At 45.2% G+C, this 27,275-nt stretch overlaps 1 protein-coding gene across 5 annotated transcripts in view; it reads right to left on the bottom strand.

Annotated features, from left to right (window-relative positions):
• The window catches only part of LOC119160747 (protein GPR107), a 428,055-nt gene that overhangs the window by 259,388 nt on the left and 141,392 nt on the right, over positions 1–27,275 (bottom strand). For all 5 annotated transcript variants that reach the window (XM_075881006.1, XM_075881007.1, XM_037412965.2 and 2 more), the window contains one exon: positions 7,830–8,014. In XM_075881006.1, the coding sequence (XP_075737121.1) occupies positions 7,830–8,014 (185 nt within the window). The remainder of the gene's footprint in view (positions 1–7,829; positions 8,015–27,275) is intronic.

The raw sequence follows: 27,275 nt of genomic DNA, 5'->3' as shown, positions 1-27,275 counted from the left end.
TAATCTCATTCATATGGCGAGCCTCTCACTCGAGTGGCTGCTCATGTTGTTTTTCCCAGTATGACTCATAGTTATTGCAGAAGATTCACCAGTTAGTGGGTTAATTTTACAGCGAAAGCTCTTATGAGATTACAACAAGGGTCACGTGCGCCATACTTGTCCGCCACCGCTGCCCATAACCACTATCGCGCGAAATAAGAAAAAAAAAGCTAGATAAATGAGAAACACCAAGACACAATAGGATTCAAACCCGGGTCTCCTGCATGCCAGTCCATTATTCTACCACTGAGCCACGCTGCTGTTTGAAGCTCCATTGCAAACCTGTCTTAGGCAGCCTTGATGTCAGGAAAGTAATCACATTATTATTATGAGTAGTAAAGCATTTTAGAACAGCCAAACACCAACTAGGCGTCACACAATGCGAACTGCGTATAGAGTGGGCCGTCCAATGCTGCAACCCATTCCAAAAGCTTCACACATATGTATTCACGTTCATCAGTGACAGCATAAAAAAATTGCACAATATTCCTTGCAAGTGTGTAGCGGGTACCACGCTTCTCCGAAAAATCACAAAAGATGGCATAGTGAATGCCTCCCTACCAAACATAAATTAGTGATTTATGGCATAGTGGGTACCCTTCAGTTATGCTTGTAGCAATTACCAAAAAAGTACTTAACAAAGGCTCCAAATGGCCGCTCTTCCAGCTTTCGCTGTGATAGTGCTGCACGTTCTGCACAGGCCTGACAGTTTTATTCAATTTTCAGTATTTTCTGCAGTGTATCATTCGTATAAGCTGTAGTTCAAAATATTAATTCTGTGTCTCAGAGTTACAGGAAATGAAAATAAAAAAAAATGAGGCTTTGTTATAATCTTGTCTACGCTCCCCCGAGCAACAGAAGCGGATGCATCAGTAGTTTATTTTTCCTCTTTATCTTTGCTGTGCATTATTTCATCTTATGATTCTTCGCATGTGCTTGTGCACCCATATTAATTTATTTTTTTTCTATACTTTAGTGCCTCCATGGTGTCATTACCTGCTATTTCATGTTATTTTTAGATTGCATTGCTTAATTTTCAACAATTCATTATTATTATTAATGTTATCATCATCAACATCATCATTATTATTATAAACTGTTCATATTAGAAAAAAACAAGCTTAGTACTAAGCACAAAAAACAAAGGCAATCTTCATGACGCAATGACTTTAAATATTTTCAAGTATTTATTTCAACATTAAAGCACGAATTTAGAAACCTTCAACAAAAAAACCACACAATTTATTATTTTCAGGTGCCGCTATGATCGGAATGTGTATTTGAAACTAATCTTTCCCAAACCATTCTGCTACTAAAGAATCAGTTCTGTGTAATTTTTTTCTGGCGATCAGTGATCATGCTTCTGAGCCTTCTGAATGAGACACAATCACACAGACTCGTTAAATGCAATAATTAGTCTGCTACTCATTTCTCTACGCAACAGACAACGAAAAAACAAAGTTTTGTTATAATGATGGTGATTCTTTCCTATCCTGAATGACAGAAACGGGAAGATTAGCAGCTTGTGCCTTCCTTTTTGAAAAGTGTACCATGTTTCCATCACATTAGCACTATGTAGTGACTTCAGAAAGCGCCACGAAAAGTTGATGCTGCGCATTCCTGCGCCATTCTCTGTGCACGCTAGCCTCCGCAGCTGCCAGCAATGAGTTAAAGCCCATGAATAAAACAAAAGTAACACCAACTCCATTGTCCCCTTTCTGCACCAGCATTCACTTTCTCTTCTTTTGACCGTGGCTCCACCTACGCGGCGCCTAGCTAGAAGACGCTCTTCGTAGTGGGGTTACTAAGGAGTGGGGTTCCTAATTCACAGAAACATAGCTGGCAACATAGAGGAATACTATAGCACTAATGAAAGGGTGGTAGGTATCGTAATTAAAATCAATAAGAGATACAAGATGAAGGTGGTACAGGCTTACGCGCCTACATCCAGCCATGATGACGCTTCAGTTGAAAGCTTCTATGAAGACGTGGAGTCGGTAATGAGTAAGGTAAAAACATAGTATACAATACTGATGGGAGACTTTATTGCAAAGGTAGGGAAGAAGCAGGCTGGAGACCAGGCAGTAGGAGATTATGGCATCGGCACTAGAAACGCCAGAGGAGAGCTACTAGTAGAATTCGCAGAACGCAATAATTTGCGGATTTTGAATACCTTCTACCGAAAACGAGAAAACCGCAAGTGGACATGGAGGAGCCCTAATGGCGAAAATAAGAACGAAATAGACTTTATAATGACTGCACACCCAGGAATCGTGCAGAATGTGGAAGTGGTTGGCAAGGTTCGATGCAGTGACCATAGAACGGTACGGTCTCGAATTCGCCTAGATTTGAAGAAGGAACGACAGAAACTGATACGCAAGAAGCCAATCAATGAGCTAGCACTGAGAGGGAAAGTACAGGAATTCAGAGTCTCGCTTCAGAACAGGTACTCGGCTCTTATTGAGGAAACCAACCTTAGCGTAAATACAATGAATGATAATCTGACGAAGATCATTGCGGAGTGTGAAGTGGAAGTTGGAGGCACGGTAGTTAGACAGGACGCTGGCAAGCTTTCCCAGGAAACGAAGAATCTCATTGAAAGCGTCAGAGCATGAAAGTCTCAAGTATAACAGACAAAACTGAACTGGGAGAGCTTTCGAAGTTGATTATTAAGCGTAAGGTATTCAATGTAAGAAGGTTAACATGGAGAGAATTGAACACACTCTGAAAAACGGAGGAAGTGTCAAAGCAGTGAGGAGGAAACTTGGAATAGGCAAAAATCGGATGTATGCACTAAGAGACAAAGAAGGCAAAATAACTACCAATATGGATAGGATAGTTATTTACCAATATGGATAGGACTAGCAATATGAATAGGATAGTTAATAACTACCAATATGGATAGTATAGGAGATCTGTACAGTAGCTGGGACAACCACGACCTTAATATTATAACAACTAGCAGTAACCCAGATGACACCCCACCAGTAATGATAGAAGTCAGGAAAACCTTGGAGAGCATGCAAAGAGGCAAAGCTGCTGGTGAGGATCAGGTAACATCAGATTTGCTGAAAGATGGAGGACAGATTGTGTTAGAAAAACTAGCCACTCTGTTTACGAGGTGTCTCCTGATGGGAAGAGTACCAGAGTCTTGGAAGAATGCTAACATCATCTTAATACATAAGAAAGGAGATGACAAGGAAATGAAGAATTACAAGCCGATCAGCTTGCTCTCCGTAGTATACAAGCTATTTAAAAAGGTAATTGCAAACAGAGTTAAGAAAACATTAGAATTCAATCAACTAAAGGAACAAGCAGGATTTCAAACATGCTACTCAACAATCGACCACATTCATACTATCATTCAATAAAGAAATGCTCAGAATAATGCCAACAACTATACATAGCCTTTATTGATTACGAGAAGGCGTTTGATTCAGTAGAAATATCAGCAGTCCTACAAACGCTGCGAAATCAGGGCGTCGATGAAGCATATATAAACATCCTGGAAGAAATTTACAGGGGATCAACTGCTATCATAGTGCTTCATAAAGAAAGCAACAGAATACCAATCAAGAAGGGTATAAGGCAGGGGGACACAATCTCCCCAATGCTATTTACCGCGTGCTTACAGGAGGTTTTCAGAGGCCTGGAATGGGAACAGTTTAGGGATAAGAGTTAATGGAGAGAACCTTAGTAACCAGCGCTTCGCCGATGACATTGCATTGCTGAGTAACTCAGGGGACGAATTGTAACTAATGATTACGGAGTTAGACAAGGAGAGCAGAAAGGTGGGTCTTAAAATTAATCTGCAGAAAACGAAAGTAATGTACAACAACCTCGGAAGAGAGCAGCACTTAGAGATATGTAATAGTGCACTTCAAGTTGTAAAAGAGTACCTATGTCCACTTAGGGTAGGTAATAACCGCGGAGCCAAACCACGAGATTGAAGTAACTAGAAGAATAAGAATGGGGTGGAGCACATTTGGCTAGCACTATCAAATTATGACAGGTAGAGTGCCACTATCCCTCAAGAGGAAGGTATATAGCGTATACACGCGTGTAAGGGCCGCTTCCCGTTTTTAAGAAGCACATATTAAAAAAAAAAAGTTGTGTGTAAGGGCCGCATCCGCACTTACCTTGACCCATGCATATTCAAAATGCGCGCGCGTGTGTGAGCTACTAGGCGTTGTCAGTAGATGGCGTTAGAGAACGCAATTCTCATCATCACCATATAGTACATCATTAGAATAATTTGTTGGTTTTCTTCTTGCTAATACGTCCATGAAGTTGGCTAAAAATTTTAAGTTTTTTCAGTAGTGTTCATACACCCGCCAACTAAAGGTTAAAGCGGGATTTTACCTTTAACTTCTGACACTTCTATACAAACTCGCTACCCATATCGGCATTAGCATCACCAACTTTGGTATTTGTGCGTTGTTCAGTTATTGTGCTGTTCAGCCTGCCATGTGCTCGAGTTTTACGCACCGTTGAATGACTCTGGGACTCTAGCTAGTTTTCTGCGGGACGTTTACGTTTTGGCACGATGGGCAAGCTGCTGAATATAGCTGGCTATAAGTTGAAGGTGATCGAGTTTGCTCGCGCGCACGGGAAACCGGCCGCCGGCAGGAAATTCGACGTTGACGAGAAGTGTGTTCGACGTTGGTGCGCTCAGAAGAAAGCCTTGCTGAACACTAAATCAAAAAGCACGCTTTCCGAGGAAAACAGTGCAAGTATCTTCATTTGGAAGAGGAGTTGCTCCGCTATGTGACTGTAGTACGGAACGATAGTTTTGCACTCATTACGGACATGCCGCGCATGAAGGCACTAGCCTTGGCACGTGCGAAAAATATACCGGCCGGGGATTTCAAGGCTTCTGCTGGCTGGGTGCGAAGGTTTCTGAAAAGGAAGGGACTCTCCTTTTGGCGAAGGACCACGCTGTGCCAGCGGCTGCCAGAAGACTATAACGACAAGGTGCTTAGTTTTCACAAGCATGTCATCGGCCTGCGCTATCAGCACAATTATCTGTTGTGGCAAATAGCGAACGCTGATCAAACTCCTGTGTGGTTTGACTCTGCCGAGAACTACACAGTCGAAGTAAAAGGCAAGAAGAGTGTCGCCGTGCGGACCACCAGCGCTGAGCGCCAACGCTGCACCGTTGATGCTTTGTATGACCGCGGACAGGCGGAAGCTACCCCCGTACGTTCTTTTGAAAAGGAAAAGAATTCCCAGCGAAGTTTTCCCCAAGGGCATCATAGTTAGAGCCCAAGAGAAGGAATGGATGAACGATAATTTGGTGCTTGACTGGGTGAAAAGTGTTTGGCAGAACAGACCGGGAGCTTTGTTGGCCAAAGATTCACTTTTAGTGTTGGATAGTTTCCGCGGCCACCTTACCGATAAGGTGAAGGAGCAGCTGCGCCGTGTCGGCACAGACATGGCCGTGATTCCAGGCAGCCTCACAAGAATGTTGAAACCATTGGATGTGAGCGTGAATCGACCGTTAAAAGTTGAATTCCGAAGACTCTACACGGAATGGATGGCAACCGGCAACCATGAGCACACACCGACCGGACGGCTGAAGAGGGCACCACTTGCTACTGTTCTCGGTCGGGTATTGTCGGCGTGGAGCTCGGTGTCGACGGACATTGTGTCCCGAAGTTTTAAGGTCACTGGGATATCCAACAGCCTAGACGGCACCGAAGATGACTGTGGAATGATGGTGCTCCGCAACACACCATCTCGGACTCCGAGTTAGAGGACTCGGCGAGTGACGACGATTAAGCGCACACGCGGCATACTGCAATAAACGCTATTCGTTCACTAACTGGTACGTTGTTTTTAGTTCACCAAAAAAAAAAAGTTCCGTGTATGGGCCGCAACCTGAAAATTAGCCCTCACTTCCTGAAAAAAAAGTGCGGCCCTTACACGCGTTTATACGGTAACAGCTGTATCTTGCCGGTACTTAGCTACGGAGCAGAAACCTGGAGACTTACAAAGAGGATTCAGCTTAAATTGGGGACGATGCAGCGAGCAATGGAAAAAAAAATGGTAGGTGTAACCTTAAGAGACGAGAAGAAAGCAGAGTGGATTAGGGAACAAACGAGAGTTATGGATATCATCATAGTTGAAATCAAGAAGAGGAAATGGACATGGGCCGGGCATGTAGCGCGTAGACAGGATAACCGCTGGCCATTAAGGGTAGCTAACTGGATTCGCAGCGAAGGTAAGTGAGTTAGGGGGAGACAGAAGGTTAGGTGGGCAGAAGAGATTAAGAACTTTGTGGGTATAAATTGGCAGCAGCAAGCTTAGGACCAAGTTAACTGGCGGAACATGGGAGAGGCCTTTGTCCTGCAGTGGACGTAGTCGGGCTGATGATGATGATGATGATGAAGTCCAGACAGTTTGTTCTTTTATTCGAAACAAAGCTAAGACACTGCAATGAATAAAGCCACAAGTGTGTTTAAAGCCCGCAAGCACGAAGACTAGGAAAATCCATGTACTACCCATTATTCCCATGGTTGCAGAACAATCGCAGCGCCAGAGTTCTTTCTAGTTAATTTTAGGAAACTCTATCGTCAGAGAAAAGACAGCGGGCATGCAAACCACATATTTCACAACTTTGCAAAGTTTCAGGGGCTTTATTTCTTTACTTACATTATGTTTGTTAGGTTGCCAACACTGAAAGGTTGCACTGTCAGTGGCTAGAAATTTCAACAGTGTAAAAGTGCAGTAATTACAATTGCCAATCGCTAAAGCCATGTGTTTTGGCTACAGATAATGACCATTTTTCAGATTTAACCAGTTAAGTATCTACTGGCCAGCCACCACGGCCAAACCACAAGCCAAGCCAAGCCTTGCTTGAAGTCTGCTCAGTGTGATGTTCAAAGTCGAAGAGTAGGAAACTCTGATATCCGGATATGCGAATCAAACTAAGAAAGGACAGAACAACAAACGCTGCAGCATGAACGCGCCTGGCATTGTTCCCTTTTGACACTTGAGAGTTTGTCAATTGTTTCTGTGGCTAGGCCTGATCTGCGTCTCACTCTTTTGTTTGTTGCTTGACATGCTGCTTGCTGTGCGAGGCCTGACCTACTGAAATGGCTTGAATGCCACCCATTCAATCTGCACCGTTGGTACTATTAAGGAAACGCGGCAACTACAAGACACTGACCATGACGAAAAAAGAAAACACAATTATTCACCAGATCAAAGGCAGCTGACCACAACCTGATGTTTCTTGGAAGTTTTCACCCAGTTGGGCAATGATGAGATCGGGTGTCAGGTCCCTGAACCAGTGCAGGTGAACAGTGACTCCGACGAAGTGCAGCCCCCAGTTATTAAATGCAGACTTGGCGCAGGCCTAAAAGCACTACAACCTACAGTTATGGCCAAGGAATAAGTGAAATACAGGCCGCCGACATGGTTGTCTGTGATAGTGCTTGCGTGCAGATGTGCACAGACAGGTTTTTCTGGCCTTCGGGCCAGTAAAAGTGCTTTTTCTTTTCTTGTTTTTTCAGACTATTTCATTCTTTCTTATTCTGACTTTTCGGCGGTTCCCATTGAGTTAACTACACGGTCGGCAACTGAATGTAGCGAAGTTGCCAAGAGCGTGCAGCGGCAAAGAGAAAACGAATGCGATACTTTTTTCGTTTCAGTGACTTTAGACACTACAAGTTAGCTGCGCCCGCTGGCTGTCAGAACTTACAAAACACTACTCCAGCTGTGACTTTTAAAATGGGATGACACAGCCTTCAAGAGTTTAGTAACACCCCACGACAAACGTCACTCACTTGGAAGCTATAGACAGCCACGCCATCTACTATGTCCTTGTGTACGGGTAAATTCGTGCCAGCACAACGACCCACGGTTGTCTTCTTTGAGGGCAGCATGGCAATCGCTTTCTTCGTTGGCTCAACCAGGGTCGTAGCTACGGTTGGATCGGCAGCTTTGGGCGAAGTTGCCACTGTTCCCGACCCTGGACCGAGAAAACAACACACATTACAGCTGCTCGATCGGAGCTGGCCAAGTTAATGTGGATCCATCACAATAAAAAAAAAGCCCCCAATGATTAAGACGTGCAATAATGTGACAGCGCAGACTCACAACCATAGGTGGGCAAACTCACTCATGAGTCAGCTAACTCAGACTTGGATTGAGGCGCGAGTGTGAGTCTGAATGAGTGTGGCTGAGTTATATTTAAGTGAGTCTGTGTCCGAGTGGTCCGCTTGAGAAAAATTTTGATGAGTCTGAGTCCGAGCAAGTTTCACAAAAATATTCGTGAGTCTGCATCTGAATGAGTCCAGCTGAGTAATATTTCTGTGAGTTTGAGTGCGAGTGAGCCTGCTTGCTGTTTGATCCATATGCGATGCTACATCACTGGCAAAAACAAATTTCTTCCAAGCTGTAATGTTCAAATATTCTGTTGTACATTTTGACAATTTGAGGAGCTTTAATCACCTCTATGAATTCTTACGTCTCTTCAGGAAATATTGCTGCCAAAATTTTCCAGCACAACTACAGTTCCGTCCGTACCAATACAACATAGAAACACCAAAGTCTTTGTATTGTATTTTTTTTCTTCCCTATTCAGACACCCTTCTATCCATAGTAAGCTTTGATGCACAAAAGCCCACATAGTGGTACTTCACCCATCATTGTGTTTACCCACTCCATACAGCAAAAAGCTTGATAGCACGGGCATTCACCAGGATCAAGTTTCTCATGCCTAAGCTTTCATGCTCTTTGTACACACCAAGGAATGCAGGGAAAGTACAAAACAAAGCAACTAATTCAACACACTAGGTTTGGGGTTGCAACACAAATATTTACATTCATTCAAAGGTGAACCTTCGGCGGAAGCCTGCCTGGTTGTGGTCAGAAAACTGGAGAAAAAAGAAACTTCCAACCAAAATTTAATTATAAACCAGACGTTTCGAAGCCTCATCGGCTTTTTCTTCAGGGGTGAGAAGGCACTTTGCTGTGACCCATCGCAAGCCCTGGCAGTAGAGAAAGGGCAGTGTTCCCGTGGCACGTTGATGTTTCCTGCTGCCTGCTGAATGTGCCAGAATTTGAGGAGGACCCGCCGGTGAAGGTTCCTACCTTTATGCCAGATCACCCCCATGTCAGGACTGGTATGGTAGTCAAACCGCTCGCAGTGCTTTGCCACTGTGCTCCATTTGCTGTTCCATAGACCTCTCCTTGGGTATGTCACAGCGTGACATCGCCAGCACATGTGCAAGGTGGTGGTTGGCAAAATACCTCCACTGGGAGCTCAGCATAGTACAATGCACAGCCGCCCAGGGCTTGGGGTAAGTTTTATTTCTTTTTTTTTAAGCTTAAACTTCATCTTACTGTTGCAGGATTAGCTGAGTTATCCGTCAGAGATATAACATTCAACACTGACAAAGACAGAAGATTTTCTCCTTCTTTTTCTCTCTCTCTCTTTCTCCCTCCCCAGTTCCCCGTCAAAACAGTTCTTCGTTGTCTTTGGGTCACTATACTCTGCCTGGCTTTGCTTTGTCCCTCCGCCGAATAAAGAAAATTCATTTTCATGACACCATCTTCCGTTATGTAGCCGATGGTCTTTAGTGTTTCGTCCTTTGTAGCTGTTTTAGCCACCCTAAATGCTCGTAACAATTTTGCACTATGACTGCCATAGACTTCCTGTATGGTAACCTAGAGTATTATTGGGGATCTTGTTGTTATGACGCCTGTCAAGTTAGTTAAAGCGACTCCCTGTGTTTTCCTGGGCTTTCTGCAGTCTTCTTGGTCTTGATTCTCAATGTGTTGTCTGCAGGCAGATACACCAGTTCACCGAAGGCAGCATATTGAGGACTGCATCACAAAGCACTTGTATGGGATCTTTTGTGATGCGACACTGCTGCTTGCAGGCAACATTTTCACCACCCTGGGAATCGTAGATGCTTATGTGTCCTATGACCCATTCTGCGAGCCCAGTGGCTGATGGATGGTATGGGACTGTAAAGTTCAGAGTGATGTTCTTTTCTTCTACCCACTGCAAGTTCCTGGCTCCTGTACGTCAACCCATTGTCAGACACAATGCATTCCAGTCCTTTAAGGGGGGAAAAGGCACTTAGCCATCAGGCATCTTAATATTTAAGCTAGGGTGATGAAAACTTATGAGATAGTCTATTTACAAGTGCAGATGTCAAAAACGAACTCAGTTTTTAAGTACCTCTTACCATTTTGTTTTTAACTAGCCTTTAATTAAACATTCTTTTGATCACCTTATCAGTATATTGGCTGTACTGATCTTGCTGAATTAAATGTCATTGCATTATACAATTAGCAAAGAGTGCGAAATGCAAGTTTCATAGCTCTAGCTTTTATACAAAAATTATGAAGCTTAGAAGTTTGTCCTTCAATTATTAAGGAAAGATAAATTTTGTACTTTATTTTTTTCTAAAAATTTCTGGTCTCAAATGGTTGCATATGGCACTTTCTTGCACTCACTAAGCATCCAGCTTCCCACCAAGAAAAAAAGTATCAAATTCCAGTGTACCAAAGCTGAGAAGCGCTTGTCAAAAGAATGAAAGGTGGCCAAAAAACTGAAACTGAGAAAATGGCAAAAAAACAAAGCTCTGTATATTCAAGGAGTTCTACACAAAGAAAAATGCTTCTCTTTGCATATAAATGCCTCAGAAAGCACCAGGGCAGTAGTCTTTGTCACACTTTTGTCGTTGCCGGCGCTTTGGTTGTTGCAGGAACCTGGAAGATGCTGAACGCTTTCGCTTGGTACTCATGATCCGATGAAAATCCTTCTCTTCTGCTCGTCGCTCGCTCACGGAGTTTTGCTCTAGCTGAAGTTCCACTGCATGCAGAAATGGTCCCACTGCATGTCCAGCATTTATCCGTTCTTTCAAGAACGTTGTTTATCGCAGATAAGTCGGAGATCCCATAGGTAGCCGCCGCCGAGTACGAGTCCTCGCGCGCTGTCGCGAGCGTTCGCAGCTTGCGCACACTCGCCGAAGTTGCCGATAAGCTGCTGATCTTATCAGCATTCACTTTCTGCTGTTGCGCACAATCGGCGCTCGTCAAAAAGGTTGTGTCTTTCCTTATGCGCTGCCTATCGCAGACGTCGTCCGAGGAAACAAGTGGAGATGTCGGCGTTTCATCCAACAGATTGTGTTCCATCGCCGCGCTGTCCTGTACAAGGTGCACGTCGAATATACCCGTGCCATTATTTCTTTTTTGCCATAGATTTCTTGCGCTTTTTTCCAAACTTGTGAGCCGTGCGGAACTTGCGATATGGCTTCGGCATGATAAAAGGTTCAAGCCAGGTTCAAAACATGGCCGAAAGCGTAGGCCTAAGGCACAGGCCCGGTTACTGCGGTGCGCTTTGTCGGGCTGGTTCGGCGGCGTGCCTGAATGTGCAGACTTGAGAAACGCTTGCTCCAATTTCTCGCTAACTCGCGCGGGTTCAGGAAGCCGACGAGAACAATGACGTGTAAGCGAGATACACTCGCGGCTTCACGTGCGCTCTACTGCCGCACGCAGCAGACAGCTCGGGAAAATGCAGTCGAGAGCGTAGGCCTACCGCACTGTCCCGCCGGCTGCGGCGGGCTTCGTCGAGCTCGTTCCGCGCCGTACCAGTATGCTGTCGAACGTAGGGACTCTAAAGAGATGCTTGCTCTAATTTCCCGCTAGCTCACGCGAGTTCAGAAAGCCAACAAGATCAAAGTGACATACACTCGCCGCTTCACGTGCGCTCTACTGCCGCACGCAGCAGGCAGCTCGGGAAACCGCGGTCGAGAGCGTAGGCCTACCGCACTGTCCCGGCGGATACGGCGGGCTTCGTCGAGCTCGTTCCGCGCCGTACCAGTATACCGTCGAACGTAGAGACTCTACAGAGATGCTTGTTCTAATTTCCCGCTAGCTCACGCGAGTTCAGGAAGCCAACAAGATCAAAGTGACATACACTCGCCGCTTCACGTGCGCTCTGCTGCCGCACGCAGCAGACAGCTCGGGAAGCCCGGCGAATCGGAAGGCGCTCGTACCTTTCGTGTCCTTCTTGTCTCTGTGTCGTTGTTATGTTCTCGTGCTATAACTATCGGAAGGCGCAATTTAGTCACGTGTGCTCACCGAACCAGGAGGCTCACGCGAGGGAGAATTTTTTTTTTTACGTAGATTCACAGCGTGCATATTGAGTGGACGTAAACAAGCGCGGCGGGATATGAAACAAAAAGGGCGGCTTTTTCGAATGCGACGAAGACGACTGCTGTACCAAGCGTAGAACGGCAGCACCGCGGCGCTGAAAAAGCCCATTTTTCACGCGTCTGTCGCCAAAAATTCAGCTCACTAACGTCGCAGAAACTACTCTCATGGCTAAATTACCAATCTAGGACGCCTGAAAATTGGCGAGATTATGCAGGGATAGTGGGAGAATCCAAATATAGCATTTTCAAAAAAATCAATTTTTTTCGCGATTTTCGGTCTCACCCGCTTCTCCCCTTAAACATGTCTGTACAGCAGTGCTACGACGGTTTGGACATTCTCGCTTCCTGGCTTGGCCGCAACAATCCTTGAGCATTCATCAATGCACACTGAGAAAAACTGAGTTTTCCTCATGCCTTTGCTTTTTTTTCTTTAGCTCAGCGAAGTCAACTTAAACAGTCTCAAACGGCCCACTTGCAGCAACATCCTTCTTCGTTCCTGGCCATTAAGTTGCCTTCTCAATTTTTAATAGGTTCGTGAAGACCCGTCGTGTGCTCCTGAATGTGGGCTGCCATGGTACAGCTCAAGAATTTTTCGAATCAATGTATCTGAAACCTGGCACTTTTCTCCTATGGGAATCAATTGCTCTGTACCTTCCCAGATTTTGAGTAAGTTCACATTTTTCTCTTTCCCAAAGCCACTAATTGCTGGAAGCCGAAAAAGTACATCAGCATCTGATGCCAACTTTTGTGGCGACTTTAATGTCAAACTGCTGAACTTCACTGATCCAGCGAGCAATTCTCTCATTTGGTTGAGAAATATACAGCAAATGAATCAGTGCCTGACGATCAGTGAATAGTTAGATTCTTGTACATTTAAAGTAAAATTGAAAATACCTCATTCAAGAACAACAGTCAAAGCTTCCTTCTCTGTTGTGCTGTAGTTCTGCTCTGCCTTTATAAACGTATACAACTACAGTCAAGCCCACATATAGCGGCCCCACTTAAAACGAACTTTTGCTTAAAACGAACAATACCCGTGTGACCGTGAAAATATACACTGGTTCAATGGCACAAAATCGCACTTACAACTAACGTCTCCGAGCGCCTCTGATCAATAACAGCGAACGGAGTCAGCGGTCTGATGACTTCCCGGGAAATCAATTTCGACCACGGATCAGGCATCGGCGAGGTGCCCATACATTCTTACTGTTAAACACTGACCCTGCCTTCGTGACCCTCTAGTTGCCGCTCTCCCCAACCCATGGAGGAAGGAAAGCTGTTTCCTTCCTCCATGCCCAGACTGATTTTTCTACACACCCCTCCATCCTTTATCCCCCCGCTACTCTGAGCGTCCCACATCGCCAGACGAGGCCTGTGTTTTCACACTGCCACCGATCTTTCGAAGACCGGTCGGCCATCTACCATGTTCCTGATCGCTGGCACTGTCGTTGGCATTGCCGGCCTGGAGTGACCAGACCATTTGACAAACATCGTCGGCCACCGACTGTATCCGATAGTCTGCGTCTAGTGCACGTGCATACGCTACCCCACCGACTCTGATAATTTGGGATTCGTTTCGTGTTTAGAACTTGTTCTCACTCACTTCACACTCAACTCAGCATGCCTTTCGCGCGCTTGCGGAAGCGTGAAAACGATTCTTAATTTGCGCGGAACAAATCACAAAATGTCGAAGTTGGTGAAGCCACACAAACCCGCCAGTGCAACAAAACAATTTTTCGACCATGACTGCCAATTCATTGAACACCGCCGCGTGCACCAATCCAGGCGGCCGTGCTCTGACTTCTGCGCACAGGCACTCTTTCAAGTTTTTCTACGTGCGAGTTTCGCGGACCTTTCAAGCAAGCTAAGCTACCGTACCTGCCTCCTTTCCGTGTGTTTTGATTTTCAAGGTCGCCCTCCCGCCGCATCCTCCCCTCTCTTTATCGCAACTCCTTGCCCTTCTCTCGCAAGTCTGCTCTCCTCTCTTGATCACAACTCCTTCGCCCGTCTCCACCGACGACGCCCGCCACACTGGCTCAAATTAGTTTCAATTTCTGACTGGAAACGGGCCCAGAGCTGTTCCACGCGTTTTGGCCCCTCGCTAGATTCTGTGACCACCGGTTGTGCCCTCGCGTTCTCCGACGACAGTGCAGCTCTGGCCGACTGGGATGGCCCTACGCGAACACCTGATGCCGGTCCCCGACGACCACAGCATCGCTCTGGCCGACTGGATTACCCCTATGTCATCTCCTGTCGCCGACAAGAGCTCTCACCAGTGGTGCCTCGTCCTCGGACACCCGCGACCGTCTCCATCTTTCCTGTCTTCTCCTCACTTCCGTCATTCACTGTCCCTGCGCCTCGCTCTCTCTCCTTTCTCTCTCTCTATCTCTTCACCTTTTGATTATATCCTTTCAATCCCTTCTCTGCCACCATCTCTGGTGAGCTACTGTTGAGGTGTCCTCCCCCTGAGAGACAGTTACGGGGCTCACTTTTCTCTTCTTTTAAAATCCCCCCTCCCCCCCCTGTGTGTCGCGTGTGCACGTCTTGCTCACTCTTGGTGTGCGTGTGTTTGACCACCTGGCAGCCAACTTGTCGATTCTGGTGTCGCGGTATTCAGCTGTGGAGATGGTGAATATTTTGTGGGCGGCGGTGACAGCTACATGCGCATGAAACTGTTATCGTGAGGCCGACTTCGCGACGTCAGGCCCGATACCGAGCCTGGAGCTTCCGAACAGGACCACTGCAGCGGCAACTTGTGGCAGTGCGTCGTCAACTCCGACCTGGGAGAGCGGGTGGGACATCTGTTGCGATGGTTTAATTACGGCCGATGATAATGCCGACACTGCAGAACTGTGCACAGATTGGGGCATTGTGAATGAAGTACCTGGCGAGAGCAATTTGGAGGAATCGGATTGCGAGAACGACGCAACTTTGGAGCCAGTGCCTCATGCAGCTTATGCCATGTGCTTTGGCGAATAGCACCCTGCCGTTTTAAATGAACTTGAGACCGCCCTTATCGCTTCTGCTCTTCGAAACATGTGCATCACGGACTTTTTGGGGCAGTTTGTGTTTTCACTCACAACCTTATTTTAAAAGCTGTGTTTGATTTACTACGAACTTCGGGATACAGCGAACGGATGCCGCGTCACGCTCAGGTTAGTTATTAGCCGGCTTGACTGTAGTAGCCAATAACTTAGAATCTTCTGTCATGTTTTCGCTGATACAGTACAGCACCTACACCGAAGTTGGAAAAATCTGTCGTCAGCTCAAAGCGAAGAGTGAAATCAGGCAGCGCAAGGATCGGCTCTAATGTTCAGGCTGACACCAAGTCATCGTAAGCCTTTTTACAATCATCAGTCCAAATAAAATCTGTGCTCTTGTAAAGCAAATCGTTCAGTAGTATCGCTCGGGCTGCAAAATTTTTTGTGAGTTTCTAAAATGTCCGGCAAGCCCAAGGAAAACTCTGAGTGCATATACATTATCTGGCTTCTTCATGTGCTGTACATGCTCCACGGACTCTTCCTTATTTATCCATCAAGGACGCGTAAATTCATCTGGGACACATCCGAAAAATGCAATTATTGCCTTGAAAAGCTTTCTCTTCTTAAAATTCATTTTCAGTTCAGCTTCACTCAGTGCGATCAATACCGCAGAGTTAGCTTGAGAAATTTCATCTTTTGAATGGACTAAAATATTTTAACACAAAAGTTACAAAATCCTCCAAGAAAGGGTTCCAAGACACCATTCAACATCTTTTGAAATCAAGCAGTGCTGTTCTTCTACCCGAATGATAAGTGACTGAACTTATAATAGTGAAAAGGAGCGACAATTTATATCCTTCCCTGAGTGGTACCTGCCAAAATTTTTTGCAAAGATTTGTTTGGGAAAGGACTTTACAACCTCCCAGTTCCTCAATTACTTTGTATTGAGAAAGAAAATAGGTCTATTTGACGATTCAGGATTTGGCTGTCTGTACATAGCCTCAAAGATCTATCTTCTTTGGGAGCCAGTGAAATTAGTGAGGCGAACGTGGACGCCGATGGCTGTATTATGCCAGCATCTACTATATTTCGGATCCCGCTTTTCAACCAAATTTTCTCCTCGCGTGGCATGCTGTAAGGCAGTCTCTTGACTGGTGTAACGTCTCTCAGCTTGAAAGGAACCGAAAATTTTGTTTTTGCCAGTGGATAGTTGAAGCAGACAAGTTCGGGGAATTTGTGGCGGATGTCGTCTTCGCATGTATTAAGGCGATCCGCAATACTCAAAGAAGCGCAGGTATATTTTGCCACAGTCACTTTATTAGTCCAATAAAAGATTAACTTTAGGGTCTTCATATCAAATCGAGAAAGTAAATATTTTGTAGTCACACCCCTTTCCTGCGACATCATCAATGTATGTATACTGGTCTTAAAAAAGACATTTTTTTTCTGACCCATTCATCATAAAGCTAAGGTATGTAATTCTCATATGCTTGGTATTTTTATGGTTCAACTTTTATGAAGTGGCAATGCACATAAGTTTGTGTACAAGGTTTAAAGGAGCAAAGTAAATATGCAAGCACGTTGTAGACAATATTTACAGCAAGGCAATTATACAAGAGGTTATGTATATAATTAGGTTATTGATTTTAAGTTCGCATAAATGTTCAGTGGGCTATAATTATTGCCATAGGAGAGAACTTAGCTTTTATTTTCACAGGAATTTGTTCACCTCAGCCTAAAGCACGACAATAAATGCTTCTTTGTTTTTTTTTCTTTTTCGTTCATCTCCAACCCCAATTTCGTGCAGTGAGTAAGAATCTTCTCCGTGACCTCACTCACTACAGCTAAAAACCATGCTTTCATTGATGCTGTACCTCATTTATAACTGGAATGCATATGTCGCAACAAAAATTGAGTACGATCCCATTCATGCAGTGATCCCACTGGGGACTGCCGATTTGGAGCAATTTTGGGAGCAGTCAAATTTTAGTTTTTGAGCACATTAGAGCAGTAAAACTTTAGTTTCGGAGCATTTTGAAGCAAGTAATCGTGCAATTAGGAGCATCTTGGAGCTCTAAAATTTTACTTTTGGAGCATTCTGGAGCAGGTAATCTTGCTATTAGAAGCATTATACGGCAGTAAAACTTTTGTTCTGAAGCAGGTAATCTTACTTTTAGGAGCCCTTTGGCATAGGTATACAGTCAAACCTTGTTATAACGAAGTTGAGGAGCCGTAATTACTTTGTTATAACCATTAGTTCGTTATATCCATTATCGATTTCCACCGACAATTAGCCAGCAAGAGTGAATGTACTCACTACTGAATATCACAGCAGCCCACCGCACAAAAAACGGCCTTCAGAAGGCAAAAAACTACCAAAATAATAAAGAACAATGCACCTTCATTTCCACCAAATTCGGCACACCTGCTGGAAGATCACTTTGAAGAAAATAGCCCATAATAGACTTTTACTGACTCTTTTTCACATGCAAGACTGCTTTTTAAACTTCAGCAGATATTTTGAGTCCGTCCTTGTGGTCATCGTAAGCATCAAAGAAGCGTCGCAGCAAGCCTGTCGCATCCAGAACTTGCGGGGGCGTCTGTACGTTGGGTTCGCCAACATTAGGCTACAGGGTGTCCACACATTCGTCCCCGTCGTCATGCACCCCCGTCACCGCGCACACAATTTCCGTATCTGACAACTCTTTCGTTGTCACCCCGTCAGCATCAGCACAGACGTATTTGCAGAAAGTTACGCACAACACCGGCGTCAAGGAAAGAGTCCCACGACATCAGGGCCTGGTCACTCGCGGCACCCTTACTGGCAACATCGGCGAAATCTTGGACTACTTTTTTTTTTCTCAAAGCTGGACTCAATGGCTTTCAACATTGCTGACTTCTGCTCAATTGTTATATTTTTGTGCTTATGTTTGCCGCTGCTGTTGTCCATCTCGTGTCGGGCGGCGAAATTAATAGAGGTGGTGTTGCTCTTCCACAGCGAATGACAAAGAACATAGCAACAATCTCCGCTGTCCCAGTGAGGAGCTGAAGGGGCGGAGGAGGAGGTCAGACGCGTGGGCGGGTCAATGTGTTCTACAAGAGAGGGGAGGCCGGCTGATGTGCATGCTCGCACGAGTTGCTGGGTGGGCAAGTTCGTTAGTTCCTAAGTAAAGGAGAGGCAGGGAGACACCCACGTGCGTGTCGGCAGGCGGCTCCCGGCTAGCGCAAGGCGCGAGTTATGAATAACCGCAGCCGTGATGATACGTAAACTATCGTGCCCTATAAGATATTAAATTGACGTAAAGTAAAATGATCAGTAAATGCTCATTGTGGACAAAAGATGGTTTGTCATAACCACTGTGAAGAAATTTTCACTTTGTTAAAACGGGGCTTTAAATATATGGGCGTCTATGAGAATTTCAAGGGGAATTACCATTGCTTTGTTATATCCATTAGTTCATCATATCCTACTTTATTACAACCAGGTTCTACTTAACACAAAGCAGTGCGAGAAATGAACGTGGGCTACACCGCTGTTCGACAGTGGTGCTCCTAACATAAAATCATTGGATGCCTTGGATATCATCATTGTATGGGATTCTAACTTCAATGACAGCATGATGTCCTTGGACCGCGAAAATCTGGTTATTAAACCAGTACTTGAGGCCTTTCGCAGTCTCTTGGCCTTTTATTTTATAAAGTAAACAATATGTCATGCTTGTTGCATGTTGGTTTTGTTCCTATATGCATGCAACACCGTATTTACTCACATAATGAGCGCACTCGCATAATAAACGCACTCCCAATTTAAGTCGTTGAAATTTGGATTTTTTTCCCGCATAATAAACGCATCCCCTACATTTATACCCTGCAGTCCCGCCAATGGGAGCTGGCGCCTACTTACTCTTTGGATCGCTTCCGTTTCTTTAATTATTATGCCGACCCCGCTCGGGTACCTCGGTTCGCTCCCCCCCCCCGCCGGTTGCGGCATGCCGTATTGTTTTTATTTCTATCTGTTCGTGGCAAGTCTCCCATCTTCTTTATCTGTGCACCACAGCAGTGTTCACGAATGCGAGTGTAGAAACATCGCAGCTGATAATCACACAGCAAGCGAGAACGAGCAAAGGTCATAAATCTTGCCCGCGCGCACTGACCATCGCTTTCTGCAAATACAAAACTTTAAGGCCAGACGAGGCGCATGATATTTTCGAGCGACGACGACAGGATTTGCTGTCGCAAAAGGTCATTCGTCGCTATCCTGTCTCAGGTTTCTGGAAAACCAGAAAAAATCGCTTCTCACGCAGAAAAGATTGTGAAGAATTTCCCAAAATTGTAGCACCCCTGATACTCGTCTCGCTTGTTTCCCGCGCGTTCAGAAACTTCTCATGTGGAAGTAAGGCGGCAGCCGTATTTCGTGATTCGTCTTGTTATCGAGGGTTTGTTTTGATGTTTCAGGGGTAACTTGCTGCAATGTTAGTTACTTGCTATAATGACAACGGCGGCGTCACGCGAAGTTGCCGCAAAGTTGGTAAAGTGCGTCGTAGCACATGCTTCTGGGCGCACCTCGAGATCACAGCAGATACCACTGTTGTGGTTGAATGATTGCACAAAAAGATAGCCGCAAAACGCTTTTCTGGCATGCGTGGACGGCATGGAGACAGCTTGCAGAAGATAGCCCCATCAACCACCGAAGATTAGTAAAAAAAGAACCTGTTTCCAAACAGTCTACGTGTATGCAAAAAACTAAGCGACCTAACTTTTTTTTTTTTTCATTACAGCATTTTTTGCTCATGCCAAAAAAGTTTTCATAAAATCTGCCCCGCATAATAAACACGCCCCCAACTTTGTTCCAATTTTTCGAGAAAAAAAGTGCATTCATTACACGAGTAAATACAGTATTCTCTGCTGCAACCGGGTTTCGTTTGCAATTAGAGTAATATATAAGGCGTTGGCGTATGTGAGTAAACCAATGCAGAACACCTCTGCAATCACCGTTGTGAACAGTGACATATCTTTAGCTTTCTGCTATAGTTGCTCTCATCAGAGCTTTTGTTGCGGTCCCGCCGCAGAATGAGGTTGAATTTCATTGCTACGCACAGGTACTGGCAGCCAATTTTTGAAAGCGGCAACGGCCTGTTCGCAGGAAGGTAAAGAATCATCTCATTAGATTCGACTGCTGTATCTGGTAATTACAATATTAATTATTATTATTTAAATGCTGCCACAATTACAGTGTCTAGTGATTTCAAAATATCTGATGTCATTCCGGGAGCCGCATAAAACTGCCCTGTGAGCTGCATGCGTCCTGCGAGCCACAGGTTGCGGACCCTTGAGATAGACAATCTGCCGCAGTTTGGCGCAATTTACGTTGATTTTATCAGGTTGGCGCAGCAAATCTCGTTTGGCACACTTTGGCGCTGATGGCGCAGGAATGAGAACCTGCATCCATGCCATAAAAATATTTCTCAATGTGCCAGTCACCGTGAACATACAGAATGTTCGCTTTTGAAAAGATTAAGATAATTTTTATGATGGCCATCTACGACGAGCAAACTGCCACATGTTAACCTAACAGAATCATGCATTATAGGCAGTGGCCCTTCTTTTTAAAAGCTGTGATTTTGAAAAATGGTATTTCGCAGAAACTTCTGTTGAAGGAGTGCAGACAAGCACAGCGCTGCTGAGTAGAAAGATCCCGCTGGTAAAACCTTTTTACCAACCAGCACCTGCTCCGGGACGAGGACGCTGGGCTCCCAGTGATGACACACTGTTTGGAAACAAGCAGAGGCCTAGTGACTGAGATCGTTCTTGTGCTGCCGCATTCTTGGAAGTCCTTGGTTTCCCTAATAATGGCCGATATAGATGCGTGCGTTATAGATGCGTGCCTGAGCACCCGCCACGAGTACAATAGAGCTGTTTCTACAGAGTGTTTTCACAGAGAGGAGGAGTGTAACCTCGACTCGGTGCATCGTCGTGACTGTCTCTCTCCACCGGTCATTTGGCCTCTGTCACTGGCGTGAAGTAATCGCCGCGTTTTGTATGCGCGGCGCGCATACAAAAGGTTCCTTTTTTTTTTTTTGATGGGATAAAGCTGCTGTGCTGCCGAAAATCGAAATATCAAGCGAGAACAGGTCGACAGTCTACCACGGCTACAATTGGCTGCGACAACTATCAAAAGAACAAAAGGCTAGCAGCCGAGACGTGTGATGTGCAACTTTCTTCGAAATGACATTACTCATACAGATCTTTTACGGCAAATTTGTTTTTTTATATGCAGTGTCTCTCCTAGTGGCTGTTTCTTCCCTACACCAGCTTGTGATTCTGCTTCGGTGATAGAAAATTTCATTATCTGTAGCAAAAAGAAGCGATACCATAGCTGATAGTTAATACAGAAAATGTTTTGCCCAGCATTCTGTTGTATCATCACAATCCCCTATTTCTATGCAACAGCACATAAGACAATCCCTGTGGCCGCCGAAATATCATCATCATCATCATCATCATCAGCCCCACTACGTCCACTGCAGGAAAAAGGCCTCTCCCATGTTTCGCCAGTTAACTCGGTCCTATGCTTGCTGCTGCCAATTTATACCCGCAAACTTCTTAATCTCATCTGCCCACCTAACCTTCTGTCTCCCCCTAACCCGCTTGCCTTCTCTGGTAATCCAGTTAGTTACCCTTAACGACCAGCGGTTATCCTGTCTGTGCGCTACATGCCCGGCCCATGTCCATTTCTTTTTCTTGATTTCAGCTACGATATCCTTAATCCCCGTTTGTTCCCTAATCCACTCTGCTCTCTTCTTGTCTCTTAAGGTTACACCTACCATTTTTCTTTCTATTGCTCGCTGTGTCGTCCTCAATTTAAGCTGAACACTCTTTGTAAGTCTCCAGGTTTCTGCTCCGTAGCTAAGTATCGGCAAGATAGAGCTGTTATATACCTTCCTCTTGAGGGATAGTGGCAATCTACCTGTCATAATTTAAGAGTGTTTGTCAAAGGTGCTCCACCCCATTCTTATTCTTCTAGTTACTTCAATCTCGTGGTTCGGCTCCACGGTTATTATCTCGGCTCCACGGTTATTACCTGCCCTAAGTAGACATAGTCTTTTACAACTTGAAGTGCACTATTACCTATTTCGAAGCGCTGCTCTATTCCGAGGTTGTGGTACATTACTTTCGTTTTCTGCAGATTCAATTTAAGACCCACCTTTCTGCTCTCCTTGTCTAACTCCGTAATCCTGAGTTGCAATTCGTCTCCTGAGTTATTCAGCAAGGCAATGTCATCGGCGAAATGTAGGTTACTAAGGTACTCTCCATTAACTCTTCTCCCTAACTATTCTAATTCTAGGCTTCTGAAAACCTCCTGTAAGCACGCGGTAAATAGCATTGGGGAGATTGTTTCCCCCTGCCTTACACCCTTCTTGATGGGTATTCTGTTGCTTTCTTTATAAAGCACTATGGTAGCAGTTGATCCCCTGTAGATTTCTTCCAGGATGTTTATATATACTTCATCGGCGCCCTGATTCCGCAGTGTCTGCACGACAGCTGATATTTCTACTGAACCAAACGCCTTCTCGTAATCTATGAAGGCTATGTATAGCCGTTGGTTATATTCTGAGCATTTCTCTATTATCTGATTGATAGTAGAATATGGTCGATTGTTGAGTAGCCTGTTCGAAATCCTGCTTGTTCCTTTCGTTGATTGAATTCTAATGTTTTCTTTACTCTGTTAGCAATTACCTTTGTAAATAGCTTGTATACTACAGAGAGCAAGCTCATTGGCCTGCAATTCTTCAAGTCCTTGTCATCTCCTTTCTTATGTATTAAGATGATGTTAGCGTTCTTCCAAGACTCTGGTACCCTTCCGTCAGGAGACACCTGGTAAACAGGGTGGCTAGTTTTTCTAACACAATCTGTCCTCCATCTTTCAGCAGATCTGATGTTACCTGATCCTCACCAGCAGCTTTTCTTTGCATGCTGTCCAAAGCTTTTCTGGCTTCTATCATTACTGGTGGGGTGTCATCTAGGTTACTGCTAGTTCTTATTGTATTAAAGTCGTGGCTGTCCCTGCTACTGTACAGATCTCTGTGAAACTCCTCCGCTATTTTAACTATCCTATCCATATTGGTAGTTATTTTGCCTTCTTTGTCCCTTAGTGCATACATCCGATTTTTGCTCCTCTTCACTGCTTTGACGCTTCCTCTGTTTTTCAGAGCGTGTTCAATTCTCTCCATGTTATACCTTCTTACATCGGATACCTTACGCCTATTAATCAACTTTGAAAGCTCTTCCAGTTCTATTTTGTCTGTTGTACTTGAGACTTTCATGATTTGACGCTTCTTAATGAGATTCTTCGTTTCCTGGGAAAGCTTGCCAGTGTCCTGTCTAACCACCCTTCCGCCAACTTCCACTGCACACTCCGTAATGATACTCGTCAGATTATCATTCATTGTATTTACGCTAAGGTTGGTTTCCTCAATAAGAGCCGAGTACCTGTTCTGAAGCGAGACTCTGAATTCCTGTACTTTCCCTCTCAGTGCTAGCTCATTGATTGGCTTCTTGCGTATCAGTTTCTGTCGTTCCTTCTTCAAATCTAGGCGAATTCGAGACCGTACCGTTCTATGACCACTGCATCGTACCTTGCCAACTACTTCCACATCCTGCACGATGCCTGGGTGTGCACTCATTATATGGTCTATTTTGTTCTTATTTTCGCCATTAGGGCTTCTCTATGTCCATTTGCGATTTCCTCGTTTTCGGTAGAAGGTATTCGAAATTCGTAAATTATTACGTTCTGCGAAATCTACTAGTAGCTCTCCTCTGGCGTTTCTAGTACCGATGCCATAATATTCTACTGCCTGGTCTCCGGCCTGCTTCTTCCCTACATTTGCATTAAAGTCTCCCATCAGTATTGTATACTGTGTTTTTACCTTACTCATTGCCGATTCCACGTCTTCATAGAAGCTTTCAACTGAAGCGTCATCATGGCTGGATGTAGGCGCGTAAGCCTGTACCACCTTCATCTTGTATCTCTTATTGATTTTAATTACGATACCTACCACCCTTTCATTAGTGCTATAGTATTCCTCTATGTTGCCAGCTATGTTTCTGTGAATTAGGAACCCCACTCCCAGTTCTCTTCTGTCAGTCAAGCCCCGATAGCAAAGAACGTGCCCACTGTGTAGCACTGTACAGGCCTCATCTGTCCTCCTAACCTCACTGAGTCCTATTATATCCCAATTAACACCCTCTAGCTCCTCGAATAGTACAGCTAGACTTCCCTCACTAGATAAGGTTCCAGCGTTAAATGTTGCCAAGTTCACGTTCCAATGGCGGCCTGTCCGGATCCAGAGATTCTTAGCACCCTCTGCTTCGTTGCAGATCTGACCGCCGCCGTGATCAGTTGCTTCGCAGCTGCTGGGGACTGAGGGCTGTGAGTTATTTGACGTATGCATGTGGGAGGTAGTGGCCAGATACTGCACCAGGTGGCCAATCCTTCTCTGGTGAGGGAGTGCGTTCCCGGCGGTGGTTGCCGGAGAGGCCGCACCCCAGGCCTCGTAATGCAGTTTCATCACCACGTGGATTTTTTTTATCCGGTTGAGAACTGCGCGGCACCGGGATTTGAACCACGAACCTTTTGCATGCGAGGTGGATGCTCTAACCACTATGCCATCGCTTCTCCTAATACTATGAAATATAAGTGCATGCAATTCCAAGATTACCGAATGAGCGCTATCTAAACTGCATGGCTGCAGGGCCTGCTTGACATAAGTGCTATTTGGCTCAGAAGCTTGCCTCTAGCCTTTATACAATGGCACGTCATTTCATAACTTGTCACCTTTGTGACGAGATCTGGAGAAGTTTCATGACAACTGCCCTACTTTTTTTTTTGTAACAGCCTCAATGTGGTGAATAAAATCGACCCACAATACTAAAAAATCGGTCGTTACCTGAACACATGCACTCGTGGGGACGCTTCTAAAAAAAAAATGACAACAGTATTACCAAACACCGGCGCACTTTCAATTATCACCATTGGCGGCTGCTCGAGCCGAAGTGAACTTATGCCATGGCGTGCTTCCAGATGTGCAAGACGCTTATTTTCATTTTCTCTTTGTGTTGCTTCTACGTGGAAGTTTGAGCTTATCCGTCGTACATCTCTTTGTTATAGGAAGCCAAAGCAACGCATGGTGGTGCTGCGACTCTGGACAGGCAGCGCCATATTTGGTAGAAAAGTAGAAATCCGGGACGTATATCGCACGTATTCCCTTCCCGCCAATGCCCTGCCGCTGCTCGCTTACATGCTCGTGCGGAGAGCGCGCGGTGCATTTGAGTCACATCACAAGATACCGCCTGCAGTGCCGCTTCATAAAGATCTCTGAGCTGGACAAGCACTGCCGAGAAGCGAATCTAACAAAAGGAGTAAGGCTCGTTAATCAAGTTTATGATGAGGAGCAGTCGACGGAAGACGAGGACGCCCAAGTCACTTCGAAATGCATTTCTTAAGCCCGTGACAACACCGTATACTACGTATGCCTCGAGGCAAGTCTCATTGTGTTGACGTAAAGCCGCGTACTCTATCTATGTGTTGCGTTGACGTTTATGAAAACCATATAATTATTGTTTTGATGTGGTATCTGGTAGGAGCAGACATGTACTGCCATGTGCAAACCTTTGCGGTGTGCTAATAAATAAGTAAAAATTAAAGTTATATGGTCATGGCATTAAAATGTCCGAGATGTTTTAGAGTCATGTCTTTCGGGTCCCGGGTGCATGATCCGCTGATTTCACCACAAAGCAGCAAGCTGAGCTTCACTCAAGCGAGTCAAATTCAAGTAATTGCCAGTTTTTTTTTTTTTTTTTTTTTTTTTTTTCTCCGGCTCTCATGTCATGCTTGCTCTATCTTTCGCGAATGCCACTGTGTTCACCGGCTGTGACTTGCTGGGAAACTGATACAGCTTTACGCGTGGAGAGCGGCCCTTGGTGTTGTCTGCATTGTTGTGGCAGCCCACAACACAATACTTCGGACCTTCGTGGGGCGGCTTCTATGGGACCGCTTCTACCATCGTGGAAAGGCAAATTCGCACAGCGAGCGTCTTGTTTAAGTGCGTCAAGCTGATGGCACGGCACCGAAGCTGTCCGCACTGACTGCAAAACGTGCTCTATTTTCCACGAAACCCATTGACTCGCTTGCGCCCTCTCCTGCGTCTACCCTCAAGTTTTCCACAGCTCACCGTCAGAGCCAGGCGCGGCGTTGTCGACACTCCACAAACATTAGCTTCGGTTCCCTATCCTGTGCAATGATCAGGCTACAGCGACATGATTCAACACAAACATTGCTGTTTGTGCTTCTTTTGTCCATAAACTTTGCATTTCAACATTCTGAACCGAACCAGATGATCAACTAGGGATCGTAGAGTTACGTCAAACCGAATGAATTATGGCAAAAAAACACGAGCATACTTTTAAACACTAATGTGCACACTTAAAACGCTGCTGGGCGATGGCGCACGTATTCGCTCGTCTCCATTTATGCTTCGCCTATTGCATCAATAGTAGTACGGAAATTTAACACTAAAGCATACTACCAGAACCCCACAAGGCCATCTATTACAAAATATACTAACCAACTACCTATTTACACATGCTGCTTAAAGAATGCAGTGAAATTCTACTCACCCCCTGACCATCATCAGCACCACTGAGGGAACGTTTCGTGGGTCACCACTGCTTTGTGTTTCAGCTATTTCAAAGCTGACAGCTTAGCGATTACTTATTAGCACTTGAACACTTCAACGGGCTGCTATGTTTTGACTGCGTAGCACGAACAACAGCGATACCCTGCACACTGAGCGCATATGTTGCATATGCTGCCACAGATCCCCACACATCGACATGGCGGCAAAACATCGCAGATGCTACACGGTGCTGTGGAATTGACAGCCCCCTTGCGAAATTGGTTGAGTATAGACCATTCCATCAGTCAAGAAGGACCAGACTAGCAACCAGCGCTTTCCTCCTTTTTGGAGCATGCCGACATCGCGGAGTGTACAGGTTGATGCTTTCTATGGCTGGCATTTTT

This window comes from Rhipicephalus microplus, chromosome X (assembly GCF_043290135.1).
Source record: "Rhipicephalus microplus isolate Deutch F79 chromosome X, USDA_Rmic, whole genome shotgun sequence".
In the NCBI taxonomy this organism is placed as follows: Eukaryota; Metazoa; Arthropoda; class Arachnida; order Ixodida; family Ixodidae; genus Rhipicephalus; species Rhipicephalus microplus.
The sequence above is the reverse complement of the archived record's forward strand: the minus strand, read 5'-3'. Positions and strand labels throughout refer to the sequence as shown.